We start from the raw sequence: 20938 nt of genomic DNA, 5'->3' as shown, positions 1-20938 counted from the left end.
TCAGGAATTGTCTCATAGTTATCTCTCCTCACTCTTAGAGATGAGATGACTACCCGCTATAAACACCACTATCCTTCCCTCCCCAATCTGTAGGCCTTGGATCACAAAGTGAGGACCTTGAGCGGCGACCTCTCCCTCCGAGAAGACTCCATTGCCAAGCTCCAGAAGGAGAAGAGGGCTCTGGAGGAACTTCACCAGGTAGAAATATGGACCTGGGTGCTTCTCACCCTTCAGTAGCTAAGAATTTAGTGATGTTCCACCTGGCAAAATGAGGCTGGACCACTTTTTTTTTCCCTTCTTGAAACTGTGAAAACTTATTTTTCATATGCTGTATTCATTCCTATAAATTAGGGAGACTGACTGTTTATTTCTGTGTCTGGGATCTGGGTTAGAGACGCCATCTAGTCTGCTGCTTTTTGCATTTTCTTGGTTCTTGGGAATCCCAAGGAATGTCTTCCTTTTTAACAGAATTTGATTAATAAGGAAGGGGAGAAGGGTTCTTTTCCTGCATATGTGCCCCATCCACCAGTGGGGATGGAGAGGGATGGATAGGTTGACAGACCACCTCTTGATTAGCAATCTATAATGAAAGATGTTTTGGGATGATCAGGGAAGGGACTGAATAATGACTTCCTAAAGATCTATTTATTAAGCTGCCAGACCCAGCTCAGGTCATCCCTGATCATGAGAGCCATGGAGACCTCTAGCACATTATCAGTTATGATGCTGGCCTAACCAATAAACCTGACATAGTTGATAAACGTATATTCTTACCCCCAAATCAGTCTCTTGAGATAAAATCCTCACATTCTGTTTTAGAATCTATACAAAATATCAATTCCAAGGCAGAAAAATGATAAGAGCTAGACAATTGGGGTTAAGTGACTTGCCCAGGGTCACACAGCTAGGAAGTATTTGAGGTCAGATTGGACACATTTGTTTTAAACCCTTAACTTCCATCTTAGGATCAATATGAAGTATTAGTTTCAAGACAGAAGAGGGGGTAAAGGCTAGGCAATTAGAGTTAAGTGACTTGCCCAGGGTCATACAACTAGGAAATGTCTGGGGCCACATTTGAACCCAGATCCTCTTGAACTCAAGGTCTGGAACTCTATCCACTAGCTGGACTACTTTTTAGGTTTTGTTCCAAATATTCCATGCTTTTTGGGGGGGAGATATTGGAAAACCATTAAGTGGGAAAACTCACCAGCTTCCTGAAGGCTGCTACCTTTTGGTGTTAGACCTATAGGAATATCCCAGAGTCATAGGAGCATTGTATGGTGAACTCTGATAGCCCCCACATGCTTCTGACAATGCAGGGCTCAGTATAATAGTCTCAGTACTAATAAAATAGTGTTAGCACTAAGTTAGAAGATCTGGTATCCATCCCTGATACTACCCATGAGACACTGGACAAGTCACTTACCTTCCCTGGGCCTTGATTTCCTCAACTAAAAAGAGATTAGATTATAAAGCCTCTATGTTTCCTTCCAATTCTAGATCTATGTTCTGTCATAAATAAAGCTATTTGAGGGGCAGCTGAGTGACTAGGTGGATATAGAATCAGATCTGGAGTCAGGAGATCCTGGGTTCAAATCTGGCCTCAAATATTTCCTAGCTATATGACCCTAGGCAAGTCACTTAGCTCTAGTTGCCTAATCCTTACCCCCTCTCCTGCCTTGGAACCAATACTTAATATTGATCCTAAAATGGAAGTTAAGGGATTAAAAAAAATGTGTTGTGTCAAACCTGACCTCAAATACTTCCTAGCTATGTGACCCTGGGCAAGTCACTTAACTCTAGTTGCCTAGCCCTTACCCCCTCTCCTGCCTTGGAACCAATACTTAATATTGATCCTAAGATGGAAGTTAAGGGATTAAAAAAAAATGTGTTGTGTCAAACCTGGCCTCAAACACTTCCTAGATGTGTGACCCTGGGCAAGTCACTTAACTCTAATTGCCTAGCCCTTGCCACACTTGCCTTAGATTTGATAGTAAGACAGAAGGTAAGGATTAAAAATAAATGATTTGAATTTAGGTTGGCATTCTGTAGTTCTGCACCAGGTAAAATAACTCAAGGTTGGTTACCCAGGGTCAGCCCCAATTCAGTCAACAGTTACTACCTCCAGCCCTTCTGAGAGGGTCCTTGGAGAAGAGAGAGGCCTTTGCCCCTCTGTATACCCCTTCCCTCATCTGCTTCTTCTGGGGATTTCTTTCCTTCCAGAAAACTCTTGATGATCTTCAAGCTGAAGAGGACAAAGTGAATCATCTCACAAAAAATAATAGCAAACTTGGCACCCAGATCCACGAGGTGAGCCCCAGCTGGGGTGGGATTCTCTTGCCTGAGCCATGAGATTCATCGCCATCTTGGAAGTCCTCACCTCTCTTTGGGATAAGTGATCTGGGAGGTGATGGAGGCCTCCCTTGTTCCTCTGGGGTTTGTGGTGGTGTTTTGGCCTGGATGACCAATTATGTGGGTGCCTTTAGCCTTGGGTTTTTCTCTTACTTTTGTCTATGATTTCCCTCCTCCTAGTAGTCATCACTTTCTTGTCTTCACAGCTGGAGGACAACTGGGAACAAGAGAAGAAGATACGGGCCGAGGTGGAGAAGGCCCGCCGGAAAGCTGAGAGTGACCTGAAGATGACCATTGACAACCTTAATGAAATGGAGAGAGCCAAGCTAGATCTGGAGGAGGTCGTTAAGAAGTGCGTGCCCTTAAAAAAACAAACACCAAAATAAATTCCTTTACCTTGTCTTGGAATCAATACTAAGTATTGGCTCCTAGGCAGAAGACTGGTAAAGATTAGGCAATGGGGGTCAAGTGACTTGCCCAGGGTCACACAGCTAGGAATATCTAAGGCCATGTTTGAATCCTGGTCCTCCCGATTCCAGGCCCTTGCATCCGTTGTTACAGAATGCAAATGGGTGGGTGGTAGCAGTTTACCAAAACTAACCAATACATAAAACCAGATTTGACCATATGTGCATGTTTGCACACCCATACTCCCCCGCTTCTGCAAAGATGGAGGTAGAGGTTTAGTTTCTTATCTCTTCTTTGGAATGAAGCTAGCTCATCATTACAGAACATTCAGTTTTGTTGTCATTTTTTTTTTTCATTTTCCCTGCTATAGTCATTGTAGATATTGTTTTCCTGGTTCTCCTTTCTTCACTTGGCATCAGTTCATATAAGTTTTCCCATACCTTTCTGTATTCATCACAGTCATTGTTTCTTACAGAGGAATAATATTCCACTACATTCATGTACCACAATTTGTTTAGCTGTTCTTAAAATATAGACATTTACTTTGTTTCCAATTCTTCATTATTGCTCCCCTCCCCCTCCCAAAAAAGGGGCTCCAATGAATATTTTGGTATCCATGAGAACTTTATTTCTGTCTTTAATCTTCTTAAGGAATATGTCTGGTAGTGGAATCTATGGGTCTTTTAGTCACTATTTTAGAGCAATTCCAAATTGTTTTCCAGAATGATTAGACCAATTCACAGAGAAAGCATTTTATAATCTTTCTCCACAGAGCTAGAACTAAGGATTTTGCAAAAGGGTCTGATTGATCCATAGGACAAGAAGACAGTCACTGAGGTCTCTTGGAGGGAAGAAGGAGGAAGAACATCCTTTTAGTGACAAGAAAAGAAGTAGTTGTGGCCTGTTTCAAACCCCTCCCTGCCTCCCATGACTGAAATCCCATCTCTGACATTTGCTTTAAGTTGTTTTATTTTCTTCTTAGGAGAGACATGGAAATCAATTCTGTCAACTCCAAATACGAGGATGAGCAATCTCTGAATTCCACACTTCAGAGGAAACTGAAAGAACACCAGGTACTGAGAGAAAAGAGAAGCCCAGATCCTCCCTGAATACTTTTCTTTTTCTTCTTCTTCTTGATATCATTTGTTTTGATCCATGGGATTCTCAGTCTGTCAGTCAATCAGTGATCATGTATTAACCCCTTAGTAGAGGCCAGATGTTAGATGCTAGGAATACAAAGACAAAATAAACACTGCCAACATTCAGGTAGTTTACAAACAGTTGTCATTTAACACAAGTGGCCTCTACATAAAATGATTTGTATCTAATATGAATTTTCTCTGCCTGGGGATGTGGGGAATTGAAAGAGGGATGGAGGCAGGAAGGAGGCTACAATGTGCTTGTGGAACAAGAGGCCTGGCACATGGTTCAAAGACACATGAGGGTTGGACATAGATACAGACAACAGAGGACAGATGACATTGGACCCAGTGAAGACAGATGGATGAGCAAGACATGAGGCCAGATACCAGAGTTGGGGGAGGGCAGTGTGGAGGGGGGGAAAAGTCTCTTCTCTTGACCTAGAAGTCTCAAGCCAAGACTCCAGTCAAGGCAGTGGTTCCTTTAATCCTTCACTAGGAAGGTTTGGGTTTGGGCTTTTTTGTTTTGGTGTGGGACACACAGGAGTCCTAGCTGAGGAGCAGGAGCAGAGAGAGAACATAGTACTGTACAGTGAAGTTAACAAGTGTTTTTTGGAATGTCGATTTCTTTCAGAAGTCTTTATGTAAAGTCAAATTTGACTTTTTTCATCACAAACCTCTTAGGGTTACCTTAGAATCTTGCATTGCTAATAATAGTTTAGCCCTACAGAGTTAGTCCTCGTACAATATTTCTGTTGCTGTATACACTATTCTCTTGGTTCTCACTTCACGTTGCATCAGTTCATATGTCTTTCCATGCTTTTCTGAAACTCATCCTATTCATCATGTCTTATGATGCAATAGTTTTCTATCATACACTTTAACTTCATGTGAGAAAGATTAATTGCTTGTTTGTGCATTTGCCAGGCCCGGATTGAAGAACTGGAAGAAGAATTAGAAGCGGAAAGGGCTATGAGAGCAAAGGTAAACAATGAATAATTCTCACTCTTTGGCAGAGGTGCTAAGAAAGTCTAAAGTGTGACTACTGGAAGTGGATTTCTTGCTCAAGTCTAGTCAAGAGATGGAGAAGGGCCTTACTAGCCTTCGCTGAGCTGTATCCAATATAGCCAAACGAGATGGGGGAGAAAGAAAAGGGAAAGGGATTGGCAAAAAATGCTATTGGAGTCACAACTGATGGAAAGAGTCCATTTACTCATTCAGTCTCCAGAACTTAAGGACCTTGGGAATATTCCCAAGTTAATTGCATCCCTGGATTTATTATAGAAGCAAGACTTATTCATTCAATCTAGTAAAAGAGATTGATGAATTCCCATTTCTTGAATGTCCCTAATAGCCTAGGCAGCATATAGAACTAATCCAAACTGTGATCTCTGTCCTGTAGGATCTGATAATCCAAAGAGAAACTTTGACTAGAGATATTTACAGAGAGGTCATATCATTAAGGCTTTTTCCAAATGCTTCTGTAGGTAGAAAAACAACGCAGTGACCTATCCCGGGACCTTGAAGACCTCAGTGACAGGCTAGAAGAAGCTGGAGGGGCCACCTCTGCTCAGGTAACCTATGTACAGAGAAGGACATAAGGCTTCCTTTCTACTCACCCTGGAATTCAGGATGTAAAAGTGCTGATGTGTCAGAAAGAGGTCAAGAATCAGTCTTTTTTTTTTAAACCTTAACCTTCTGCCTTAGAATTTATACTAACCATCAGTTCCCAAGAAGAAGAGAGGTAATAGCCAGGCAATTGGGGTTAAGTGACTCCCCTGGAGTTACATAGCTAGGAAATATCAGGTCAAATTTAAACCCAAGACCTCCTGCCTCTAGGCCTGACTTTATCAACTGAGTCACCTAGCTGCTCCAGGAGCAGGTTTTTAAATTTTTATTTTCTATCTTCCTGGGAAAACTCTCAGAGTGATGCCAATCAATGAGCATAGGGTGTGAAGGGTTGGGTGAGCAAGCCAACCATGTCTACAGCTGTAGATAAGTCATTTGGTTGGGGCATGATTCTTTTTTTTCCCCAAAATTGTATTTAATTTATTTGGAATATTTTTCCATGGTTATATGATTCATGCTCTTTCCCTCCCATCCTCCCATGCCCCCTCCCATAGCCAATGAGCAATTCTACTGGGTTTTACATGTGTCACTGATCAAGACTTATTTCCCTATTATTGATATATGCACTAGGATGATCATTTAGAGTCTACATTCCCAATCATTCCCATCAACCCATGTGATCAAGCAGTTGTTTTTCTTCTGTGTTTCTGCTCCCACAGTTCTTTCTCAGGATGTGGACAGTGTTCTTTCTCATAAGACCCTCTGAATTGTCCTGGATCATTGCATTGCTGCTAGGAGAGAAGTCCATTACATTCTAATGTACCACAGTGTACCCATCTCTATGTACAATGTTCTCCTGGTTCTACTCCTTTCACTCTGCATCACTTCCTGGAGGTTGTTCCAGTCTCCATGGAATTCCTCCACTTTATTGTTCCTTTGAGCACAATAGTATTCCATCACCAACATATACCACAATTTGTTCAGCCATTTCCCAACTGATGGGCATCCCCTCATTTTCCAATTTTTTGCCACCACAAAGAGCGCAGCTATGAATATTCTTGTACAAGTCTTTTTCCTTATCATCCCTTTGGTGTACAAACCCAACAGTGCTATGGCTGGCTCAAAGGGCAGACAGTCTTTTAGTGCCATTTGGGCATAGTTCCAAATTGCCCTCCAGAATGGTTGGATCAATTCACAACTCCACCAGCAATGCATTCATGTCCCAATTTTGTGGGGCATATTTCTAATGAGGTCAAGGTTATGATTTCTGTGTAAGCTAGTTTACCCTTCTGCGTCTATACTCCCAGAGAACATACACCACGTGGAGCTAGCTGACTCACAAAAACAGGGCCCTAGGGAAGAGCAAGGGTTTTCCTTCCTGTTGGAAGACCTACTGACCTCACGAGGCAGAAGTATCATCTTTAGATTTTACATTAAAAAAATACACACACAAAAATGCAACTGGTAAGATCACCTTAGTAGTTGGCATTTTAAGTGCAAGTGTCTGACTGTTTTGAAACTAGGTTTCAGTAAATTTCACTTGCCCCTCACTCCCAAACCCTCTGTTCTGTTCCTGGTTCCAGATTGAGCAGAACCGCAAGCGGGAGGCAGAGCTACTGAAACTTCGCAGGGAACTGGAAGAGGCAGCCTTACAGAGTGAGGCCACTGCCTCTACCCTCCGCAAGAAGCACACCGATTCCATGGCCGAGCTCACGGAACACGTGGAGAACCTTCAGAGGGTGAAAGCCAAGCTGGAGAAGGACAAGCAGGTCATGAAAGCGGAGATCGACGACCTCAGTGCCAGCATGGAGACGGTCCAGAAATCCAAGGTGAAGCCCTTATCCCATAAGCCCCAGCTGAGCAAGGGGTCAGCTCCCAAGGAGGCAGTCAGATGCCCAGGGCTCTCACTCATGGGAGGAAAGGTCTTCCCTGGCCTCAAAAGCTTTTGCTCAAATGGCACCAGTTCCATAAGACTTCAGGTAGAGGAGACAGAGAGCAGCTCAGCTACTCAGAGGAAACCCTAAGGTAGTTCAGGTTCCCAGCCAGCCAGAGGAAGGACTCAGGGAGGGAGCAACTTCAAGCAAGAAGCAGAAGATTCAGCTGTGGCCTTGCAGGGACAGAGTTGAGAGGAAAGTGAAGTAGCTAACTAGGATGCTGGGCAAGAACAACTTAGCCCATGAAGTCAAGAAGGCGCTGGCCAAACGGAGATCTTTCTTTCAGATTCTCTAAGGGACTTCTTCTGGCTATATATCAATGTATGTGTGCATGCACACATATACACGTGCATATAGAAATGTGTACATACTTGTACATTTACAAACATATACATAAGTAGTTAATAGAAAGAAGCATGTTAGCTAGACAAATATTTTACATATTATATGCAAATGAGTAAGAAAAATTAAAATGTCTATTAAGACTTGAATTTAGCAATTATGGAAGGAGCTCCAGTCTATACATAAATGCACGTATACATGCATGTACGTTTATAAATATATGTATGTATCAGGGCTGCTAAGTGGCATGGTGGATAGAGTGTCAGGCCTGGAGTCATCTTCCTGAGTTCGAATCTTACCTCAGCCATTTATTGCTATGTGACCCTGGGCAAGTCACTCAACTCTGTTTGCCTCAGTTTCCTCATCTATAAAAGAATATAAATAAATATATAATATATATAATATAATATAAAATAAATATATAATATAATATAAAAAATATAAATATAAATAAATATAAATAAAAAAATATAAAATAATCTGAGGAAAGAAATGGCAAACCACTCCAGTATCTTCACCAAGTAAACCCCAAATGGGGTCACAAAGAGTCAGACACAGCTGAACAACAAACAAGTATATATATATATATATATATATATATATATATATATATATATATATATATATATATATATGTATGTATATATGTATATGTATGTATATGTATATATGTATATGTATGTATGTATACATGTATGTGTGTGTATTATAAGTATATATAAATAGAGAGAGCATCAGAAGGAATACCTTTTTGCTAAACAAATTATAGATAATATGTAAATGAATAAGAATAAAAATATATGTCAAGGATTAAATCTATCATTTATGGAAGGGATTCCTGGCTATACGTAGACAATGGGCATATGCATGTATGTATATGTTTGAGCATACAGTATGCATACCTATTCATTTATAACATGTGTATATGTATATATTATAGAGAGAGAACATCAGAAGGTATACCTTTTGCCTAAACAAATAAATTATATGTAATATAGAAATGACAAGAATAAAAGTGAAATGTATATTTTAGCTTGAATTTATCTATTTTGGAAGGGACTCCTCCTGGACACATATATATATATGTATATATATATATATATGGAAGACAAACTTTTAGGCACAAATAAATAAACAAATATATTAGAATGTATTCAGGCTTGAAAATATGTAGATAGGATACAAATGAGAATAAAATATAAACATCCAGAATATATATTCGAGCCTGATTATAGATATTAATGTTTATTCTTATTTTATTTGTTATCTATAAATATATATTCAAGTTTAAATGTATACATTTCTAATTTTCATGTATTTCTTTAACCTATACCATCCTCTTCTCTCTCCTTGGTTCCCTCACATGACTCCTAAAAGATATAATTTGGCCTATTGCAGAGAAGAGATTCCAAGTCTCTGCTGTTTCACTTGTCCCAAAAGGTCATCTTTTTGTCCCAGGCTCTTTCTAACTCCTGAGTGCCACCTTTGTCTTCAGGTGAATGCTGAGGCTCATGTCCGGAAATTAGAAGACAATTTGTCTGAGGCAAATGCTAAAGTGGCTGAACTGGAGAGAAACCAAGCAGAGCTTAATGCTATCAGGACCAGACTCCAAGGTAAAGTCACTTCCCTACGACCCATCTAAAGAAGGGTACAGGGTGAAAAATGGTGTCTTTGATTTGAGATGGGGTAGGGCTTTCCCACTTCCAGGGGTGGGGTGGAGAATCACATCCAATTCTCATCTGTAATGGAGTAAAGAGTACTGAGAGCATAGTAGCTAAAAAGCAAGACTGTAAATAGGAAATAATTTTTGTTGTCATTTCGTTCTCCAACTCTTCGTGACCCCACTTGGGGTTCTCTTGGCAAAGATTCTAGGGTGGTTTGCCATTTCCTTCTCCAGCTCATTTTACAACTGAGGAAATTGAGGCAAACAGGATTAAGTGACCTGTCCAGAGCTATAAATGTCTGAGACCAGATTTGAACTCAGGAAAAAGAATCTTCTTGACTCTAAGCCTGGAACTCTATCTATTGCACCACCTAGTTGCCCATGACACATATAGCAAATTTTTTGATAAATCCTTTTTCATTTATTCATTCATTCCAATACTACTTATTAGACAAAGGGTCAGTCTTGGAATCAGGAAGATATGGGGCAGGGCAGGTGGGTGACTCAGTGGATTGAGAGCCATGCCTAGAGACAGGAGGACCTAGGTTCAAATCTGGCCTCAGACACTTCCTAGCTGTGTGACCCTGAGCAAGTCACTTAACCTCCATTGCCTAGCCTTTACCACACTTCTGCTTTGGAACCAATACACAGTATTGTCCTTTTGGACAACTCTAATACACAGTATTGATTCCAAGATGGAAGATAAGGGTTTCTCCCCCCACAAAAAAGGAAGATGTGGGTTCTAATCCTGCCTTTGACATGAGACCCTGTGAAAGTCATTTAATCTCTTAGTGCTCCAGTCATCTCTTCACTAGAATGAGAAATGAATATATTGAAAGGTCTACCATTATGAATGAGTAGAGGAAATTTCCCCAAATTTCCCTCACATCAATGAAATCATAAACCCAGACCAGTAAAACAAAACAAATTCCTATCTTGTGCTACTCCTTTTCCTTTAAGTCAAAAACTTGCTAGAGAGACTTTTTTTCCTTCTGGGCATCTTTTCATCTTCTTCTCTCCTCTTATCTAGCTGAAAACAGTGAACTAAGCCGAGAATATGAGGAATCCCAGAGCCGGCTAAACCAAATTTTCAGGATGAAGACTTCACTGACCTCTCAGGTGGAAGACTACAAGAGGCAGATGGAAGAAGAGTCAAAGGTTTGAGAAACAAAAAATCCTAGAATCCTAGAATTTGTGAATTAAAAGGACTCTCAGTGGTCATCTAGTCCAATGCATAGGAATTCCCACTTTAGTATATCCAACAAATGAGTAGCTTCTCCTCTAGTCCCCTAAGAAGGAGGAACTCTTTACCTCTTGGCCAACTCTAATTGTTAGGAAGTTTTTCCTGATATCATGCTTAACTTTGCCTTTCAACAACTTCCACCCTTCCTCCCAATTCTGGCCTAGGGACTAAAAAAAACAAGTTTCCCTTCCCCAGAGAACAGCCCTTGAAATACTTGGAGAGGGGTGTGTGTGTGTGTGTGTGTGTGTGTGTGTGTGTGTGTGTGTGTGTACCATATAGACCTGATTTTGCACTTTTTGGTTTTTATTTCTCACTTGGGGGGCACTTAAGCATGCAATAATTGGAGAGGGCACAAGTTCAGCAATGACATAGATGGTTAGAATGAAGTTCATCATTGATTATACACTTTACCAAAACCCTTTTTCTAGTAGAAAAAAAAAATTGGCAGTCGTTGGAATAAGTAGGTTATTTACACTGAAAAAAAAAATGTCCATATTTCTAGAATAAGCTGTTTTGATGTAAAACTTAAAATTGTTTAGTGTGTGTATGTATATATCTGCCATACAGTCCTGATTTTATCTTCTGGTTTTTGTTTTTCTCACTTGGGGACACGTAAGAGTGCAATAATTGGGGAGGGTACAAGTTTAGTGATGATATAGATAGTCAGAATGAAGTTCATAATTGACTTTACTGCTTACCAAAAAGATTTTTCTGGTAGAAAAAATATCGGCAGTCATTGGAATAAATAGAAAGTCATTTACATGGGGAAATGTGTTCATATTTCTAGAATAAGCTGTTTTGATGGTATACTTAAAAAACTGGGGCGGGGGGTAAGGGTGGGCAGTAGGACGGGAAGGTAACTGAGCTGTCCACAATGGCCATGCTGAAGTAGTTACAGCTTTAAAAGAAAAGCTAAGGGTTCTGATAGGGCCCAAAAAGAGATGGAGCGCGCGCGCGCGCGCACACACACACACACACACACACACACACACTCTCTAATACACCTGCCACCCACAGTCACGGAGTGCAGCCGTGGTGAGTCTGGCCAACACCAAGCACGACCTGGATTTGATAAAGGAGCAGCTGGAGGAAGAACAAGGGGGCAAGTCTGAGCTGCAGCGCCTGGTGTCCAAACTCAACACCGAGGTAACCACGTGGAGAACCAAGTATGAAACTGACGCCATTCAGAGAACCGAGGAGCTGGAAGAGACCAAGTAAGCCATGGCCTTGGAGTGGAGCGGGGCGGGGTGGGGTGGGAGGGGAGTCCTGGGTGACGTCATGATATTAGCGGGCTTTCTGCTGAAGTCAGAAGGAGAAACAAGGCAATGGAAGTACCCAACTGGGCGACGTCCAGCCAACAGATGCCATTCTATAGTAGAATGCCTTTGGCCTGAGATCTCTGGGAGATGCAGCCAGCAGGAGACTTTGAAAGCTAGTTCTGAAGACTTCTTCCAGATGGGTGATGCAGCATAATGGGGAGAGAGCTGTCCGCGGGGCCGGAAAGAGTTAGGTTCAAATCCTGCCCCTGACCGTGACTGGCTATACAGCCCTGAGAAAGTCTGGGTTACAGAGAAGAAGCCAGCTTCCTCTGGGGGACAGAGCTGCTTATATGCATGGAATCACAGATCTGGTATCCATCCCAGTCCTTCCACTGAAACACCAAGCCATCCAACCCGTTATGCTCCTCTACTAGACAGGAGCTCTTTAGCTTTTGTGTGTGTGTTACAGATACCTGGATTAGTCTGGCAAAGCCCATGTCCTCTTCCCAGAATATTTAGTTAAAAACCCTTCTGACTTAGAATCAATGCTCTGTATTGCTTTAAAAACAGAAAATCAACAAAGGCTAGGCAATGAGGGTTAAGCAACTTGCCCAGGGTTAGGCAGCTAGGAAGTATTTGGGGTCAAATTTGAACTCAGAACCTCCCATCTCTAGGCCTAGCTCTCAATCCACATACCCACTTCATTGCTCCCCCCACCTCATTTTTATTTTTAAAAATATCCTTACCTTCTGTCTCAGGCTTTTTACAGAGTATTGATTCTAAGGAAGAAGAGTAGTAAGGGCTAGGCAATTGAGGTTAAGTGACTTGCCCAGGGTTACATAACTAGCAAAAGTCCAAGGCCACATTTGAACCCAGGTCTTCCCAACTCCAAGCTTGGTCAGAATTTTTTTAACTCTTATTTTGTCTTTGAATTAAAAAAATAAAATTTAAAAATTTAAATTATTGGTTCAAAAATAAATAAATAAAACAAAGAAAGAAATGTTTTAAAAAATTATTGGTTCCAAGGCAGAAGAGCTGTAAGAAGTAGGTTATTAAGGTTAAATGACTTGCCCAGGGTCACATAGCTAGGAATTGTTTGAAGCCAAACGTGAACCTAGGACCTCCCATCTCTAGACCTGGCTCTCAATCTCCTGAGCCACCAAAATGCCCCCAGAATGTTTTTAAAGATATAAAATAAAATACACAGGATTACAAAGGGAACAAATTGTATTAAAATACAACTATAAATATATATTTTTTAAAAATAAATCCAAGTTCATAAACCCCAGGTTAAGAAGGCTTTCATTAAAGCTCTATGAGGACAAACTATGACTTAAACTATACTGTGCCCAGAATCAAGTGCTCTGCATATTTTAGGTGTTTAATAAATATTGGCCAAATGGCATTGAACTGTTTCTTAGCTTCTCTATAGAAATATAGGCTGGGTTAACCTGGAAGAAGTTTGAAGATGTGACTCTCTCCATTGCAGATGGACTTTTAGAAATCGAAAACTCCCTTCCATTATAAGAAATCTGAGATGATGACATGGTATCTTGTGATATCCATCCTAATATGAAAATCTGCAGGGTCCTTTTCTGTCCCTGTGAGGAACTAGAAACTATCCCTTAATCGGAACACCTATCCCTTCTTTTCAGCCCTATTTTTGCAACACCTAGATAGGTGGTGCAGTGGATACAGAGCTGGACTTAGAGTCAGAAAGATGTGAGTTCAAATCTTGCCTCAGACATTTACTAGGTGACTTTGGACAAGTCATAAAGCCACTGTCTAGCTCAGTTTCCTCTACTGTAAAATGAAGATAATAATACCCCTTCCTCACAAAGTCATTATGAGGATTAAATCTGATAATTCATAAAGTGCTTTGTAAACCTTAAAGTGCTATTTACATGTTAGTAATTCTTTTTCTCCTCTTCCTCCTCCTTCTTGTCTTGAGACACACTTTCAATTCAGTTCAACAAGATTTACTTTTTATATTATTGCTTTGTACTGAACTAGACAGTATGGGGAATGCATGGTCCCTGCCCCCAAGAAGCTCAGAGTCTTGCTGGGGACATAGATACAAAGAACAAGACAAAGCAGTGCTTCTCTGTGGTTCTATAATTATTGCCAAATGAGTGGTAAAGACAGGAAGGCCTATATGATCTCAGAAGAGAAAAAGAATAGGGTGGATGGGGAAAAGAGTGGTCCAACAGGACTTCAGAGAATCTGACCCTTAAAGGATGGGTAGGATCATAACTTTCAAATGGAAGCAACATTGGAGGCCATCTAGTAGTTGGAGGTCACTCTCATTTTACAGGTGAGTGAGTCACATGGCTAGTTAGTGTCTGAGGCAGGACATGAGCTAAAATCTTCCTGACTCCAAATTCAGTATTCAAAATTCAGTATGAAATAGGGAGGGGAGAAAAGAGGTGAAAACCAAATTTGAGACTGTTAAGTTAACCTCTTTGGTTAATGATCTTTTCCAAACAGAAGCCAAGATGATGTACAAGAATAGGACCTATTATGCAGGGATGGCTCCATTTATATTTCCAACCACCTTATTTGGACTTTGTACCCACAGGAGGAAACTGGCAGCCAGGTTACAGGAAGCAGAGGAGGCTGCAGAAGCTGCCCAGGCCCGGGCTGCCTCCCTAGAGAAAAACAAACAGAGGCTCCAAGCAGAAGTAGAAGATCTTACCATTGACCTGGAGAAGGTGAGAGGCTCAACTGAAGAAAGTCTTCCTTCTTCCTGGGGCGGAGATCACAGGGAATTCTCAGAGGGTAAACTGGGAGGAGTTAGGTCACTTTGAAGAAGCAAAGTCCAGCTGGGTTGAGTAAAGGCTTTGGACATAGAACCCTTGAATTTCAAATCCTCCAGTGATCACTCCAGGAAATTCCTTGGGCTTTTTCATTTGTTGTGTTCTCAAAATCAGATAAGCCATTCTTTTCAATCTCTCTTATACACTTCAATGTGAAGAAGCAGAAGTAATTTGTGGAGTCTGTGATCCCACCAGCATAAGCATTCCCTCCTTTACACATTACAACCCAGCCATGCCTTCTCATTCGGTGCAATTCTTATCCAGCTCTCTGGTAGATCACCGTTGCCACCATGAATCCCGGGACCAGAGTTTATTAGAGAGGCGACATTTCACAGTGTGGTCCTGGGGGAAATGTCACAGGTCTCCAGTATTTCCTCTCTCCTAATTCCAAAGCCATCCCCATTCGAGGAGACCACCATGAAACGCCTGAAATAGGAAACCATGTTTATAATAAAGGCAAAATTTGGTATTGGGAAGAAATGTTCAGGGCCTCCATGATTTCCTGCCCTCCGATACCAAAGCCATCCCCATGCTCAAATGTTCTCAGTCACCTTCTCTACTTTAGAACAATTGAATATTTAAACAAGACTCAGAGATCTTATTTAAGTTCATGTAAAGCTATTGCCTCATACTATCTGTGAAGGGAGACCAGTTTCCAGCCAGCACCTATCCAATGAGGAAAGAATTTCATAATCATAGCCTTGTAGGTGGCTAGTGAAAAACAAATGAGACACGAGATTAAATGTTCCAAAATCCACAAGTAAAGGTGACTTCATCTTTGTGGGAGAACAGTCGAATAGATTTAGCTGAAGTCAGTCCTCCATCTAGGATAAACCAGAGATTAACATCCTTAATCTCAGGGATTATGTGAAGAATGAAAAGGAAATGAAAAAATTAAATTCTAGGGGGCAACTTGGTGGCTCAGTGGATTCAGAGTCAGGCTTGGAGATGGGAGGTCCTGGGTTCAGATTTGGTTTCAGGCACTTCCTAGCTGGGTGACCCTGGGCTAGTCACGTATCCCCCATTGCCTAGCCCTTACTGCTCTTCTGCCTTGGAACCAATACATAGTACTGATAGTACTGATTCTAAAATGGAAGGTAAGAGTTTAAAAAAAAATATATATATATATATATATATAATTATTATTATTATGTAGGGCAGCTAGGTGGCACAGTGAGTAGATAAGAGTACCAAAGCTGGAGTCAGGAGGTTCTGGGTTCAAATATGGCCTTAGAGACTTTCCAGCTGTGTGATCCTGGGCAAGTCACTTCACTCCCATTGCCTAGCCCTTACCACTCTTATGCCTTGGAGCCAATGCACGTATTGATTCTGAGACAGAAAGTGAGGTTTTTTAAAAAATTAAAATCTAAAAATGACCAGCTTTGCTCGACAGCAAAAAATGCCCTGGTTTATCTGTGTATTATATAATGATGTATGTTAATCAATAGATGAATCAATACATACTTATTATGTACCTACTATGGGCCATGCATGCTCTGTGCTAGGGCCCAGGGATACAAAGGCAAAGGATAAATCATATCTACTCTCAAGGAATGTATTTACAGTGTATATGATCACACTATATAGGAGAGTCAGGATTGAGAATTGGATTGTTTTGTCTTACAATACAATATATTGTATTCTTACTCTCAAAATTACCATTGTCATGAGGAGATGGTTGCTTTTTTATTCTATGGACAGGGATGTGCTGGCAAACATTTAACAACCAGCTTTGTGAAATGCATGGACGCCTTAAATTTTAATCTGCATTATTCACATTTTCTTTATTACTTTTAGCTAGGCTAAATCAGAAATTAACATTTTTCATCTTAGGGATTATGTGAAGATTTAAAAGGCAATGAAAAAATTAAACTCTAGGGATGACCAGCTTTGCTGTTATTCTGTCTCTTACTTAAGGCTAGACAATCAGCAAACCAGTAAATCAAGCCCTGATTTGTAGGATTCTCTCTTTTCTAAGGTATAAATGCTAACAAAGAGAATTTAACAATCAGCTCTCAGTAGAGGACTGAGCTCCAGCACACCCATCCCTGGCTATAACTGACTGTACAGCCATCATAGAAGCAAAGCACAAAGACAGACCCAACAGAGTACTTAATGCAGTTTCCTTTCTCTAGGCTAATGCCGCTGCAGCTGCCCTGGACAAGAAGCAGAGGGTCTTCGATAAAATGCTGGCAGAGTGGCAACAGAAATGTGAGGAGCTGCAGGTTGAGGTGGACAGCTCCCAGAAGGAGTGCCGCATGTACATGACAGAGAGCTTCAAGATCAAAACGGCCTATGAAGAATCTATTGAGCACCTGGAATCTGTGAAGAAAGAGAACAAGACTCTTCAAGGCAAGCCCAGCACAGCCTGGGAGGGGGCCACAGGAAGGACCAGAGCCGGCTGCCAGGATGCTGAGTGCCCTGGGACAAGGCCTCTGCCCTGGGGAGCCTCGGGCTTTTTGGGTATCATGACACTAGCTTGTTTTATACTCTGCAGCCCAGGACCTTCTAGAGCAGTGATGGTGAACTTATGGCACGCAGAGGGCTCTCTGTGGGCACATGGCTGCCTCCCCCTGCCCCAGAGTTCATTACTAGAAAGGCAGAGGGACTTGGGTGGAGCTGCTCCCTCCCCACATCTACTATGCCTGATGACATTTTTTTACTTCCCCACCCTCTGCCCAGCAGCCAATGAGAACACACAGGGGGTAAGATGGGTAACTCACAGGTAGCAGAGCTGGAGGGGAGCAGAGCGCTTGGGCCACTCCCTTCCCTCTCTCTACACCAGCTGAAGGTATTCCTCACTTCACCCACCCCTCTGCCCAGCAGCCCAGTGGGAGTGCTTTCTCCTTCCCCTGTGTGGGGTAAGGGGGCAAAGCACACCTGGCACTTGGTAGGAGGGAGGGACATAGCACTCCATCTCTAAAAAGTTCACCATCACTGTTCTAGAGAGTGTCTGTTTGCAGGGGTAAAAGGGAATTTCGATATAGCAGAGCATAATAGCTGGCATTTCTATGGCATTTTAAGGTTTGCTCTTACTTATATCAACTTCTTTGATTCTTACAATAACCCTGTGAGGCTGATAGAATAAGGCAGAGTTAATATTGTTTGAAGAATAGCTGTGAATGGCCACCTCTAGAGAAAGCATGGAAGATTAGAAACACACATGACATCACTTATACATACAAATATGTACAAATATAGTTACATGTGTGTATTGCTATATGTGTATATAACTATGTGTATGTGTATATATAGTTATACATGTATATGTAACTGTATTTGAAAATGTGCGTATATATGTAGATGGGTATATATGAATATAATTGTGTGTATGTGTATGTTTACACATGTATATATAACTATATGTGTATTGCTATAAGCAAGAGAAGGTTAGAGCAAGTTTGCAGAGGCTAACAGGGAAAGAAGGTTAGAGCAGTATGTATGTAGAGATAACTGTGTGCACATATGTGTAAATGACTAGATATGCATACAGATGTATACATAATTATATGTGTGTGAGTGTAAGTGAGGTCATGTGTGTTTCTATTTTTCTGTTCTTTCTCTGGACATTCATAGTTCTTCAAACAATATTAAATCTGTATTTCTACATATTTATGTAACACATGTAATATACTAATATAATTTAAATTATAGTCTCGGGTTACATGGGAGTTTTGCTAGGGCCTACTTCTCTCTCTTTAAAAAAAGTATTTATTTATTAAATTGTAAACTTGAATAAATTTCTAGGGGGCAAAACCAATCCATATTATAAATAATATTATATTATATAATACATATAAATGTATTTATATTATATATAATTTATATATACACATATGTGTGTATATGTATATACAATCTTTTTTTTTTTCGGTCAGATGATGCCTTCTCTGGTTCAGGGAGAGAAGAGGTGGAGGGAGATACCTGAGAGCTTTAACATAACAAACAAATAAATTTAAACTGGAAAAAAAGACATAGTTTTATAGAAAGTTGGGGAATGGACCTGTGGTTTTATTAGTTAAAAGAAACTTCAGGGTGAGGAAAGTCCTTCTACCAGTACAAACCAGTATCTAGACCTACAACTTAAAATCCTAGAGTTGCTAGATCCCTGAGAAGTTAAGTGACTTGCCTAGGGTCAACCAACCAGTCGGTGTCAAGGTCAGAAAAAAACCTAGCTCTCCCTGGGTTTGAGGCTCTCTTTCCAAAATGATACACTGACACAGGCTGACATATTAACTAACATAATATTGATAGCACTGTCCCCATTTTGCAGACAAATATACTGAGGGTCAGAAAGGTTTTACCATGAAGACATAGCTAGTAAGTGCCAGAGGTGAGATTTGAACTCAGGTCTAGCACTCTAGATTTGAAGTTCAAGTCTAGCACTCTTCTATTACAACAAACTCTTTTCATTATACTACCCTCCTTTAACATAAAACCATTACAACAAATTTTAAGGAAATATCTATTTTCACATTCCACTGGAATTTTGCCCTGCTATAATTGCATGAGGAAACCTCAGGAAGTATCAGAGCCCCAGAATTCAGATCTTTTCATTCCAAGGGTAGGTCCTGCTTCTCCCATTTTATCATTGTTCTATGTAATATGCACATACATACAAAGGACCCAGGGCAAATGGAAAAACATCAAAATTTGATAGCAGTGGAAGAGCACTAGGCTTGGAGTTGTGAGTACCTGGGTTTAAATTTTACCTCAGACACTGTGATCTTGAGCAAGTCATTTCAATCCTATGTGCCCTAGCCCTTGTGCCTGTGTCCTAGAGTTGTTACTAGGACAGAAGAGAAGGGTTTAAAAAAAAAAGAAAAGAAAAAAGATCTTAGGGCAACATGGAAAAACATCAAAAATTGATGGCTTAGGAGGCAACTAGGCAGTTCAGTGCTTTGTGAGCCAGATACTTCCTAGCTGTGTTACCTTGGGCAAGTCACTTGACCCCCATTGCCTAGCCCTTACCACTCTTCTGCCTTGGAACCAATACACAGCATTGATTCTAAGACGGAAAGTAAGGGTTTAAAAAAAGTTGATAGCTTAATATTGATTGGTTTTGCCCTCTATAAATTTGCTGAAGTTCACAATTTAATAAATTACGCTGTAGAAAAATTTCCACGTAACCTGAGAATTTAGATTCTTCCTTAAATTTTGTTGTAATGGCACTTGATCCATTATGTTAAATAGAGTAGTATAATGGAAGTCTTTTGAAGTAGGCTTCAAAGCTACCAGTTTCTAGAGATTCCCACACCATCACATGTACTAAAATGAAGTTTTCCAGCAAAAGATCAGAGTGGCCCCCTTATTATCTCTGGCAAGATTGTGCATATGTTTAATGGTGAGCTTCAGTACAGTTATCCTTCCTTCCTCCCTTCCTTTTCTTTCTTCCTCTCTTCCTACCTTCTTTTCTTTCTTCCTTCCTCCCTTCTTTTCTTTCTTCCTCTCTTCTTTTCTTTCTTCCTCTCTTCCTACCTTCCCTCCTCCCTTCCCTCTCCCTCTCCTTTTCCTCTCCCTCTCCCTCTCTCTCTCTCTCTCTTCCTTTCTTTTTAAAAACCCTTACTTTCCATCTTAGAATTGATACTAAGTTTTGGTTTCAAGCAGAAGATGGGTAAGGACTAGACACTGGACATTAAGAGACTTGCCCAGGGTCACCCAGCTGGGAAGTGTCTGAGGCTAGATTTGACCCCAGGACCTCCAGTCTCTGGGCCTGGAACTCTATCCACTGTGCTACCCAGCTGCCCCATTCTTTCTAATAACAATAATAACCATAGTTATAAGAGATAGCCTTTATATGGCATTTTAAGGTTTTACCCACTTAGATACTTCAAGAATCCACCGTGTAAGTGTCCCTCTCAGTTGACACGGAAACAATCCTCTTCCCCTTAGTAGAGGGTCTCTGAGTTGCCAGAGTCCCAAGGAAATCATCATCTTCTGGGTAAGCTTCCCTGATCTGGTCTAAACTGATCCTTGGTAAAATGAGGAGGTTGGACTAGAAAACAAACAAGTTCCCTTCTATTTTTGGATCTAGAAGCCTAGGACAATTATTAGCCCCCATATGAAACCTTTCCATCTATGGAGGCACCATGGTACCGTGGAAGGACCAGAGGCTCTGGGGTCAAAAGATGTTGTTATTCTTGAGTTGTTTTTCAGTCTTGTCTAACTTTTTGTTATCCCATTTGGGATTTTCTTGGCAAAGACATTAGACTG

General features: G+C 40.8%; 1 protein-coding gene across 1 annotated transcript in view; it reads left to right on the top strand.

Moving 5' to 3' along the window:
- Positions 1-20938, top strand: part of LOC100015891 (myosin-16) — an 86670-nt gene that overhangs the window by 53716 nt on the left and 12016 nt on the right. Inside the window, exons 23-34 of the mRNA XM_001369832.4 lie at positions 94-198; positions 2224-2310; positions 2559-2704; positions 3743-3833; positions 4827-4883; positions 5387-5473; positions 7052-7297; positions 9240-9357; positions 10438-10565; positions 11668-11864; positions 14488-14620; positions 16861-17077. Coding sequence (XP_001369869.2) covers positions 94-198; positions 2224-2310; positions 2559-2704; positions 3743-3833; positions 4827-4883; positions 5387-5473; positions 7052-7297; positions 9240-9357; positions 10438-10565; positions 11668-11864; positions 14488-14620; positions 16861-17077 — 1612 coding nt within the window. The remainder of the gene's footprint in view (positions 1-93; positions 199-2223; positions 2311-2558; positions 2705-3742; positions 3834-4826; positions 4884-5386; positions 5474-7051; positions 7298-9239; positions 9358-10437; positions 10566-11667; positions 11865-14487; positions 14621-16860; positions 17078-20938) is intronic.

Source organism: Monodelphis domestica, chromosome 7 (assembly GCF_027887165.1).
Source record: "Monodelphis domestica isolate mMonDom1 chromosome 7, mMonDom1.pri, whole genome shotgun sequence".
Lineage (NCBI taxonomy): Eukaryota > Metazoa > Chordata > Mammalia > Didelphimorphia > Didelphidae > Monodelphis > Monodelphis domestica.
Note: the sequence above shows the minus strand (reverse complement) of the source record. Positions and strands in the feature narration are given on the sequence as shown.